Here is an 11,403-nt window from a genome sequence, read left to right on the forward strand (position 1 = left end):
ACACGTTAGGAGGAGCTATCCCCTGTGTCTCCCAGCGCCGCAATAAAGAATACCTGCTTGTCAACTTGAAACTGTGTTGGCGAGTTTGTTCCTGGAGTTTTCTCTGAATCATCCTGAAACCCCCGAGTTCACTCAACACGAGCCAGTGTCCGAAGTAAGAGAGGGGATGGAGTGAACTCAGAAAGAAAACTTCTCTTTTTTTTTTCTGTGCTGGAAACTGGACTATTTGGTATGCAGCAGTTAGAAAGCATGTCTGGCAAAGTGCCTGGCTTGAAAAGGGAGACTTGCTCTTCTCTGCCCTAACAGTACATTATCTCTAACCCTAAGCATCCCAGTCATTTAAATGTAAATCACAGCAAAACAAGCTTTCAGGCTTCTGGGCTTGAGCTGGCCCTTGCTGCCTCAACCCAGGATGGGAATACAACATGGAGCAGCCACAACCCTGGTGCAAGGCTGCAGCAGGAGATGTGATGTAGCATACAGAAATACAGATGGCAGAGACATCCAGAGAACAGCACCCAACACCTTGAAGGGAGAAGGCAGATTCCTGGGGTGAGGACGATTGGTACTTACGCAGATGTAGCGTTCCCTGCCCGTGGGGCTTGTCCAACAGCCATTGTCCCTCATAGACGGATCCATTCAGGTAATTCATTCGTCCCCAGCCGCTCCGCAGCTCAGCGCTCCACTCGCCTTCATAGCGCTCCCCATTGGGGTAGATCATCAGTCCATAGCCCTGGAAATCAGTACAGATACAGCTATTAGATCCCTCTGTATTGACAGTGGTTGGTGTTCAATTCTGGGATATCACTGTCTTGATACACTACTCCTGTGCTTGTTGCTCTGACACATTGATGCTGGCAGCCCAGCTGGGTGGCTGGTCTTGTGTTGAAGGAAACAAGAGGTGGTGGTATGGGATTTTTTGGGGCAAGTGATTTTATTCCCATGACAAAACCACAGGTTTATATCTCATCGTGTTATTATTAGTGGCACAATTGCCACTAATATTTAGCTAAAATGGTGCCAGGCCAGGCACCACGGGGCAGGCACCACCCCAGCAATGAATATACCCTGTGATATTACAAGAGACTGGAGCCATAGAGCTGCATGCCAGTTAGAAGTGAAAGAGGCTATGGATTTAAGAACAGACACAAAGGTGAACACAAGAATTGTTCCTACAAGGATTTTGCACATGAGATTGCAGTCATTTTACCAGATGACTTCCTCATCACGTTCCCTTTAGAAAAACAGTGATTTATGTGACAGGCTTATCTTCCAAAAGAACTCATGTTATTTGTCTAATGTGCTGTAAAAGGTACATTTTCCTGCAGCGCTTATAACACAGGTTCCTCCACCTGCTTCAAGGATGAGAGGAATGAAAGGGATGGGTGGGGAGGGTTAAGATATGGAATATGAAACCTCTTATCCTGCTTGGACAGGCTTCAGGAGTCTGAGCAGTGATCACTGCTCTTTGGCAGCTGGAGGGAGGTTGGGGCTGTAGCCTGATCATGAGGGATGGGTGAGATGAGTCCCCCTCCCGTGGGGACACAGTGGGCAATGGTGTGTTCTCTGCCACACTTGGCTGTTTATGAATGATGGATATTTACTCCTGAAGCTCCCTGAGCTTTCTGTAGGTTCAGACTAAGATCTAAAGAGAACCCAAGCCTGAAGGAAAGGCTGTTCCCATACCTTCTACCTGGAGACACGCTGCTGCTTCCCCATTGCCAGATGTAGGACACAGTGCAGCCCCTGCAGCATCTGACATGGAGAAATGAGTAACAGCAGGAGCAGTGAGTTGGGGAGGGCAGGGAGAGAGAGCTTAAAGACCTGAGCTTTTACTCTCGCTTTCATTTCCTTTTTTCCACCCATTTGTTTAGCCAAACCCCCTCAATTCAGCCTCAGTATTGGAAAAACTAGTATTTTAAGTGATCTTTTTGGACATGTGCACCTGCCTCTTCCCCATGGTTTGGAGGACGCTGCTTCAGCACTGGCTTGCACAGGAAATATCACTTACACATTTTTGGTCATTTTCCCACCAGCCTGTGTACACCCTCTTGTATTGCTTGGTTACAGGGTCAGGAACGCTGTATGAGCCATAACCATCGCGCTTCCCAAACTTCCAGTCACCGCTGTAAATAGCTCCAGTGCTTTTCCATTTCTGGATGCCTTTGCCTGTTTACCAAACAAGTAGAACGATGGGATTGTTAGGAGAAGGGATTACAGGGCTGCCTTCCTACAGCTCCATCCCAGGCGCGGCAGCACTCCCTGCACCAAGGCAGGTTTATGTCTGGGATTCAGTTTAGCTTCCCAAGTCGGAACCATCATTAATCTTGATCAGGAGCTTCCTGTGTGTCCTTTGCTGAATGCACTTAAATCTTTCCAAACCTCGCTTTACTGCTTGTAAACAAGCCTGTCCTGCTCTGGCGCTCAGGGCCTCCTTCCCCTTCTCTGTCTCCTGCAGAACCTGCCACAGCTTGAGGATAAATGAATATTCCTGAAGCCAAGTCAGGAGCCAGGAGAGCTCCAGGGACTGTGCAGCCAAGGCACATCCCAGTGTGTGGAGCTGACTGCAGCTTGCTGTGCTTGCAGAGGATTTTTAGACATTATAAGAGATATTTTGGGTGATTGCCCCGAGTGCATGTAAAAGCTCTTCAAGTTACCATTCAGAAGTATTTCTAAGTAGACTTTTGCATTACATATATCAAAGACATATACAGATACATGAATGAATGCTCTTCCCGGAGCACATACAACCCCCGATCACTCCCTGCATCTAGGAACACCCTAGGACACCTAAATTGGTACTTTTCCTCAAAATGATCCATCTTACCATGTTTCAAGTTGTCCTGCCATTCTCCAGTGTACTTATCTCCATTTACATCATAAACTGTGTGTCTTAATCCATGTTTCTGTGCTTTCCGGTCCCATTCATGCCAGAGAGGCTCCCTAGTTCTTGTTTTTTTTACAACAGGCATATTGTTCCTGGCTGGAGAGAAAAAGAAACTATTGTCAGCAATAAATTAGAGAGAAATTACTAAGACAGGTACAGGCAGAATAATGCATATGTGAGCTCTGTTTCAATATTCACCCAAGTCAGTAGTTGATGTCTGGTTTTGGAGGGGTAAAACAGAGATAGAACAAACAGAAAGTACCTAAAGATACCAAAGTACAAACCAGCAGTGTCTGAAAACAGGCTCACAGCACAGCCTGGCCTCTTAGGAGATCTTAAATAAGTCTCAGCTGGTTGAGTCTGTGGTGGGTATCGATCTCTGTGCCTGCCAGACGCCTTGGGAAGCACAGGGAAGGGCAGCCCCTTCTCTGTACAGCTGAAACCTTGCTGGGCTCCTTCCTTCCCACGGCTGCTCCTCCAATGGCTCTGCATGAAGCAGAAGCAGTGATTTAATCAAACTAGAAAATGATTCGTTTGCTAGGAAGTATCTCAGGCCATTGGAAAGCATTCACAAGATGTAGCAGGTCAGACAGCTGGCCAGTGTCTCTGCGGCCACCAGGAGCTGGGACACTTCAGATGCCCAGCAGCAATGGAGCTAAACCTCTTTTACTGCTAAAAATATCCTGCAGGTGTCTGGTTAAGAGGGGTTAAACCCACAATGTTTCTATGTACCACGAGGCTGCAGCTTGCCCAGGGCACGATAAGCAAGCTGCCAGAGATGGTCTCCTACAGACCGCACATAAAACGCCAAAACAGTGGCTGTAGACACAAAAAGCAAGTTTCTATGACGGCCGACAACATCTTGCGCTTGGCTGGAGCTGGGGGGTGGGATGCTCTCTGGTTTTGTCTCCGGGGCTCCCCCTTCTGTCCTGCGCTTCTGGACTGAGCCACTGTCGTGGTTTAAGCCCAGTCGTAACTCAGAACCACGCGGCCGCTCGCTTACTCCCCCACACTTGTGCCTCCACCCGCCCCCGGACGGATGGGGAGGAGAATGGAAAGAACGTAAGTCCCGCGGGTTGAGATAAGAACAGCCCGGTAACTCGGGTATAATACAAAACTACTACTACCACCACCAGTAATAACAATGATAAGGGAAAATAAGAAGGGGAGAGAAGGCAACTGCTCACCACACACCGCAACCCACCGTACCCTAACGGCGATCTGACACTTCCGGGTACCGACCCTCCAGCTATATACCGGGCATGACGTGCCGAGGGATGGACTACCCCTTTGGCTAGTTTGGGTCAGGTGGTCTCTCTCTGCTTCTTCCCGGCTTTCCCTCCTGCCTGGCAGAGCGGGAGATTGAGAAAGCGCGGGGTGGGAGTAAACGTCGCTTAGCAACAACTGAAAACATCGGTGTTACCGGCGTTGTTCCCCGACTAAGGTCGAAAACACAGCACTGCACCAGCTAGTAAGAGGGAGAAAAATGACTGCTACTGCTGAACTCAGGACAGATCTGTCCGGTGATCTTGTTGTTCCTCTCCTTTCTCAGAGCAGAGCTCACATTCCTGCTGTGCCGGGGGTGCTGTGGAAAGCATGGGAGCTTAGGAGGAGAGGGGAAAGGAGAGTGTTTTGGATCCTTGCTAGGCAACACAAGCTAGAAGTTATGACTAAGAAAATACAGTTTGTGTTCATCCTCAGTTCTCCACGTGGCTGTGGAAATGGTCATTCAACAGCTACCTGGAGGGATATCGTTGCTAAAAAAGAGTACTTCTGTGTCCATGATGAGCCTTCCCCACCTAAAACACAGCTGAGTTGGGCAGTGCGTGTCCTACATGGCTGCTTCCCGTGGGGCTGGGGGAGTGCAGGCAAGGCGGGGGGAGCACAGTCAGGGCTGGGGGACCTGCCCGGGTGATGCATTGTCAGCTTGGACCCAGGGAGGGGTAAGGGTTCCTGTGGTCATTTCTCTTTTAGCTGTCCAACACAGGTACGTCTTCCACCAGCCTCAAGGAGAAGGGGGAAATTGAAGACCACCATGTTGCCAGCCCTTGAAGCAGATGGTTTGGGGATGGCATTGTCTGTGATGGCAGAGGAGGATTTGGCAGCTGAAGTCCCCTGGCCATGCCACCCACCTGACTATGATGGTTTGAGGACACCGAGGTCAGGATCTGTCCCTTGTAATGATGGAATTGCAGCCTGCTGCAGAGGATGGTCTTTCTGCAGTGCAAAAACAGGATACATCACAAATGCTAAGTTCCTCCTTCACCTCTGTGTGCTGCAATCCCTCGACAAGGGGGCTCTTGACAATATTTGTCAAGGGCCAGAGGTTTGCGGGACACAGAGCTGCACGTTTCCATCTCATTTCTGCCTTCCCCTTGCCGAGGGAGCAAAAGAGCCAAGCTACAGCTGCATGCACCCACCCCAACATGGGCTATGACACCCAAGCATCTCATGGCTGTGAAGTGAGACATCCTCACCACATCCAGATGGGAGCATCGTTGCCCCACCACCGCATCTGACCACTTCTGTAGCTCAAAGTTTAGGATTTAAAAATCCCAGGCACGACTCCCAGCTGCAGGGGCAGCCACACTACCCCACTGTGCCCTCCAAGGCACAGCCCACACTGAGCACCTGGGGCTTTGCAGGCTGGTGGGAGCCAACTTTGTTTCCTGAATCCCTTTCCAAGCTTATGACAGTGATATCAGGTTTGTGTAAGTGATAACGTAACTGGTATTTGTCACCCTGGATCTTTTTAGCAACCCACTGCAAGGGTGTGGGGAAGCTGGCAGCGAGAACTGGCAGTGCGAGGTCGCTCCAACCTCCCAGCAGTGGCTGCAGCTCTCGGTGCTGACGGCTAGAGGCTGCTCCTCCCATGCGTTTCTGCAACTGATGCTGCGCTTGGGGGTGATCTTACAGAGCCCCGTGTCCTCCTCCAGACAGTGCTCTGAGTTTTGTCGGGTCTGCTAAATGCAGCTTCAGTTGGCACAGCCTGCAGAAAGCCTGTTTTTCTGTCTTTTCACAGAACGCCAGATCAATGTGATTTAGCTATAACTATACTTTTTTTTCCATTTTATATCTTAATGAAGAGCAAGAGGGAAAATACACCTGGCTGCATAGAAGGGGCAGCACTCTGTCTGCCACCACACCTCATCCCTGCCTGCAACCTCTGTATCAGCTCTGCCTGACCATTACCCAGGCCTGGGTGAGTTCACCCCACGCATTGACCCTCACACCGCAGCATTGTCCTGTGCCAGAGTCCCTTTGCCGGCAGCCTCCGGCACAGCCGAGCCACCCCCAGCCACTCCTCGGCCTCATGGTGGTGCCTCTGTGTGGAAATCTAAGGCTGCCGGAGCAGCGACGGGAGCGGACGATGGGGGAAGCCCATGTGCTCAGTTTACAAAGCACCTTCAAGTCTGGCCCACTCCAAAAGCCACCCTACGGACACCGACCTGCGCTGGGTTCAGGCTGGGTGCTGCGGCTGCATCGTCAGGTCGTCATAGCAACTCTGCCAGGCTCCTGCGCGAAGGGTCACGGGAGCAGCTGGATTGCGACTGCGGATGGAGATGGATGTGGTGGTACATGGGGAGCACGAAGGATGGAGCCGGAGCCGGAGCCGGAGCCGTCAAGCGCACGCCACTCCGTGGAACTGTGTGTTTGCGAGTTAAGGATTATCCAGCACGATATGAAAAGCTGATAAGGACCAAGTGTTTCACCTCTGCTTGTTCTTTTTAGTACGTGCAGCAGCAGAAGGCTGGAAATGAAAGCACTGATTACAGTACTGATGGGTAACAAAGAAATCAGCCTTGCAAATGTCAGAAGACAAAGGAGAACCCACCTGAAAATGCACATCAGAGTGCTTAAAAGAGAAATCTGAATAAATCTGACACTAATTCCCACATCCATTACATTTCTTTTGCAGCCCCAGCCAGCAGGGGTTGCTATTATGGTCTTGTGGGTGTCTGTAATAATCTTCCCTAACAGCTAATTAACAGTGCATATTTTAAATATAAACCAAAGTTCTTGTGTCACTCCCATGAGCCAAAGGTACTTGTTTATTCCCATCCTTTTATCACATTTTTGGTACACAACACAGTGTACCAGGATGGAGGGTTAGATGCAGGCTGGATGGTAGAAATGTTGAGATAGGTGGGGGATGTTGGAGCCTCTGAGGAGGTGGGATACAGCTTGGTATTCCCTGATGGGTACCCATTTGCCATCTTCAGTGTCTGCAGCATTTAAGGTGGCTTAAACACTGTATCCACACTTGGGTGGGACAGAAGGTGCACAGGAGGGGATGGTGAGTGCTGGGGTAATGTGCAGTTTCAACTGGAAGCAGGGAAAGATCTGTCAGGTTTGATGGCAACCGGGAGTAACAGGGAACATGGGAAATAGTGAAACTGTAGGACTGTTTCATCCAGGACTGTCTCGGCTGTAGTCAGGATGGGCAGAGGATGTGCTGGTGCAGCTGGATGACTCTGCATCTCCCTAAATCCAGGGATGCAGGATGCAGGTGGAAGTCAAAGACTTCTCTAAGCAGAGAAAACAGACAGAAAACTATGGAAGTTGACGAAGTTAGGAAATACTTACACAAGAGAAAATATTTCCTGATATTAGAAATGAAATGAAGATGCTCAGGAAGGATTTATTCCCACTCATTCACTTAAACACGTGCTGGTTTTGGGCAGAGCCTAAGAATTACTGAGGACAATCATTCCTGTGTTTTCCTGTGGCCAGTTGTATGGGGAAAGTGGGGACAGGGGGTTGTGAAGGAAATGAGACAAACCCATGAGGGAGAAGAAAAAATGCTTACTGCAGCCCAAAAACTACAGCCTTAAATTACAACTAGAAATAGCCCCTTCAGGAAAAGTATGATTTTGAATATTTCAGCCTTATACTGCACTGCACTTAACTGAGGGTTTGTCAGTTGAAATAATCAGCTCATTCAGCCCATTTCACTTGTTTATTTTTAAACAGCACAGGCTGCCCGAAGTTTTTGAACTGCAAGTCCAAGCTATTTGCTTACTAGAAGTTATAGACATGTTTGAAACTCAATATATATTTACTTGATCCATGACTTACAGAAATAAGGACTGATAGTGGCAGAGGAAAAGGTTCAAACAAAACCACCTTGGCATTATTTAGGGTGGAAGTTATATGAATACCTGTGTACTTACGGTATGGTCATCAGGAACTGTTGTTCTGACTCAGCTGCATTGAACTCATATCCTGAATCCATCAAGTTTCCGGCCTCTTTCCTGGTGGGATCCGTCACCACTTCTCAGCAATAATGGTACTGATTGGATCAGTGGAGCCTGGCTGGCATTGAATGGTGCCCAGTTAAATGCATGAAATGAATACCTCATTTTATGTAATTGATTTGTTTCCCCTTTGCCTAACAATTAGTAATGACACAGAGAATGGCTGTGTTCAAATACAACCTCAAAAACACTTGATTGCTCAAGAAGGTCAGATTCATCGTTCATATACACTTGTCACTATTCCAGGAATAAAAGGGAATAAATATCAATTTAATAAAACGTCCTGGGATAGGCAAATTCCTGATCTCCTTCGCTGTAGACTTTGCAAATTAACATTTACCTCACCTATGACATGGAATGCGTGCCTGGGAAGGTATCCTAGAAATCCAACACCAGCAATGTATGCAATGACCGACTGGGACCTTTATGGGCAATTATGGGATAGAGAACTAAATACCACAGTACCCTTTGGTAAACATAACCACAGTTTGGCATAGCCTAACGGGGGATCAGCAGGAGCTGTGTTGCAATTTTTCGAGTCTTTAAATGACACAGCATCAGCTTTGCAAACAAATATTTGGAGACTGGGTTTTGCTTTTATGGAAAGGCAATTGCAACATTTATATTTAGATAATGTCACAGCCAATGTAACGAAAGCAACTAAGGAGAATGTTGTTATTTGTGCCACGCATCCATATATTTTTGTTTTGGCTAAAGATTTAATGATTGTTAGGAAAAATCACTCGTATCATATGAACCTAACTCATGTAAGTTATCACACAGGTGTCTCTAACCATATTAGAAGTCAATCTTTTAAAAATCTGATTGTATTACGAAGACGATCTGAAATGTGGATTCCTGTGAATTTAACAATTTGTGGATTTAATAAAACGTGGATTTCTGTGTCACTGGGAAGAAAGTGATGGGTTAACTCATTTTACTAGGATATGACAGGAAGAATTAGGTTCCCCTAGAAAAAGAGTAAAGCGTTTTCTAGAATGGTTAAAATTTATCATTGTATCTGCCATCATTATTTTAACCTCTACCACAGCGGCAATGGCAGCCTTAACTGAGTCTGTTCAAACAGCAGAAACTGTAAGAGAGGTATTGACTGATACCGTACCAGAATTACAAACACAGGAAAATATTGATGAAGAAATATTGGCTCAATTACAAGCGTTAGAAACAGCTGTCGTGTGGATAGGAGATCGGAGGTCAGCCATGCAAACACAATTGTCTTTGCAATGTGATTGCGAACACAGAGCAGGAGAAATGTGTGTTACATCCTTACCCTGGAATGAATCAGAACATGGCTGGGAAGTCATTAACACTTACAAGGAACCTTTGACTTTTCCTTGCAAACAAATGTTCAATCGTTGCATGATTTTGAGGCCACTGTGAAAAGTAGGGTCAAAATCCAGGTTACGACGGGCTGGGAGGAGAACTTGGTTTTGCTTTGGTGCAATTTCCCTTGTTCCAGCCTTTCCAGCCAGAATTAGGCCCCAAATCTCCTTCTTGGCTGGTTTTTAATTATTATTTTTAAAACTGCTTTCTTGTTTTACTCTCATAGACCTTGATCACTGAGGAGCGCCAGCACAGCTTCGTCCACCTGGGATTGATGCAGCCTCAGTTCTGTTGCTGTTTGTACCATTGTTGCTTCAGTTGTCTGGCATTTGATTAAACTCCACATTTATTAAGACCAAAAAGAAGCTCGGTGTAAATCATTCTTTAGCTTAGCCCATGAATCTGCCAATACAATTCATTGCAATAGACTTTCAGCTCTCAACTTTATTCCAGGTTGGACACACTGAAGAGCAAACTGAGCAATGGGAGGGTGTGTGGGGAAACATGCCCAGAAGCACTTCATTTATGGAGCAAGGTCCCACAACATGTGATGTTTAAAGAGGAAGGGCTTTTTTCAGTTAGATAAATCCAAAGGACCTCAGTATTCTGAAAGCAATCATTTCTGCAATGAAAGGAGGCAGCTGCTCTAAGCTAAGTTTGGTCTCACAAAGCTTGGGGAATCACCCAAGTGAATTGCCCAAACCAACTGAGAACTGTCAGAATCAATATCTTAAGCTTATTTTGGGAACTTTGTAGAATAAATAGAAGGAAAAGGTTTAGAGGAACATATGTTGGAATTCTTTAAAGGTGAGAAATGTGACAACAACATACTGTGGAAGTAGGATGCTCAGATGTGTGTTTTATTGCTGCTCTATTCCAAAGAAAAGCCAGAGGAAGAGGTGGGAGGGTCTTGGACACCAACCAAGTGTATGTCAGGTTTAGCTGGATCAGCACCGAGTGGGTGCAACACTGAAGGAGTTACCCCACCACTCTAAGACTTGTTATTAGCAGGATTTAGGAGGAACAGAAAGGTCTGAGATGCATATGTCTCTGGTTGACTTTGGCGTCAGAGGCAGCCTTGTGGGAAAGGGTTTCTTTCCAGTTCTTCCCCCCTTTTTGCTGGGAGCAGCTCTCTCAGGGTACAAACCCCGTTGGGCTGCAGTTTTCCACAGGCTTTCTGGATTAGCGAGTACCCTCTTCCTTTTCGCAGGCTCTGTGTTAAGGAGAGCACTGATCTGAAAACTCGGTGCAAAGTTAAAAGGGTGAACGTTTCTTCAGATTTGTTGGGTCTTTTTTTTTCTCAAGAAATCTGGTTTTGGAGCATGTTTGAGTTGTAGAATGAAAAATTGCATGAAAAAAAAGCCTGAAAACCGCAGGAGAAGTTGATAGTTAGATAAAACAAACGCTGAGAATGTGGATATGGGAATGTTGGTCACTCAGGGCTATAGCCGGTGATATATATATATATGATGTGATATTTTATTTAATAACTCCCAGCTCAGAAATTAGAGTCCTTTTAAAACTGAAGAACCTAATTAAAATATGCAGTTTCTATTCCTGGCAAGTCAAATCACATTCTCCAGCCTAAACAAATTCTCTAGATCAAGTTAAAAGAACTCGCTGTTATTTTACCTCGCTTTGGTTTTATTCCCGAAGACGTGATTGAAATAATGAGATTATACAAACAGCCGTGATCTCCCAGGAGATGGAAAAGGGTTACGGGCTCAGCTGAGAGGAGCGATGGCTGAAGGGAACATGGCTGAGGGGAGTGATGGCTGAGGGGAGCGTGGCTGAGGGGAACAGTGACTGAGGGGAGCGCGGCTGAGGGGAGCGTGGCCGAGAGGAGCGATGGCTGAGGGGAGTGTGGCTGAAGGGAGCATGGCTGAGGGGAGCGTGGCTGAGGGGAGTGTGGCC

The 11,403-nt window shown here is 47.0% G+C and overlaps 1 protein-coding gene across 7 annotated transcripts in view; it reads right to left on the reverse strand.

The window, feature by feature from the left end:
- MORN3 (MORN repeat containing 3) overlaps positions 1–4,177 on the reverse strand; it is a 25,420-nt gene extending 21,243 nt beyond the window's left edge. For 3 of the 7 annotated variants that reach the window (XR_010615485.1, XM_065692303.1, XM_065692298.1), the window contains exons 1-4: positions 4,075–4,148; positions 2,828–2,983; positions 2,012–2,169; positions 574–733 (exon numbers count right to left, since the gene is read on the reverse strand). Coding sequence is in view for 6 of the 7 variants with exons in the window: in XM_065692303.1 (XP_065548375.1) it covers positions 574–733; positions 2,012–2,169; positions 2,828–2,972 (463 nt within the window). In the remaining variant the exon portion in view is untranslated. Of the gene's footprint in view, positions 1–573; positions 734–2,011; positions 2,170–2,827; positions 2,984–3,171; positions 3,243–4,074 lie in introns of those variants that run through there. The other 4 variants (XM_065692301.1, XM_065692302.1, XM_065692299.1 and 1 more) reach the window with 4 other exon arrangements.
- Positions 4,178–11,403: the final 7,226 nt, after the last annotated feature.

The sequence above is a fragment of the Lathamus discolor genome, chromosome 12 (assembly GCF_037157495.1).
Source record: "Lathamus discolor isolate bLatDis1 chromosome 12, bLatDis1.hap1, whole genome shotgun sequence".
Classification (NCBI taxonomy): Eukaryota; Metazoa; Chordata; class Aves; order Psittaciformes; family Psittacidae; genus Lathamus; species Lathamus discolor.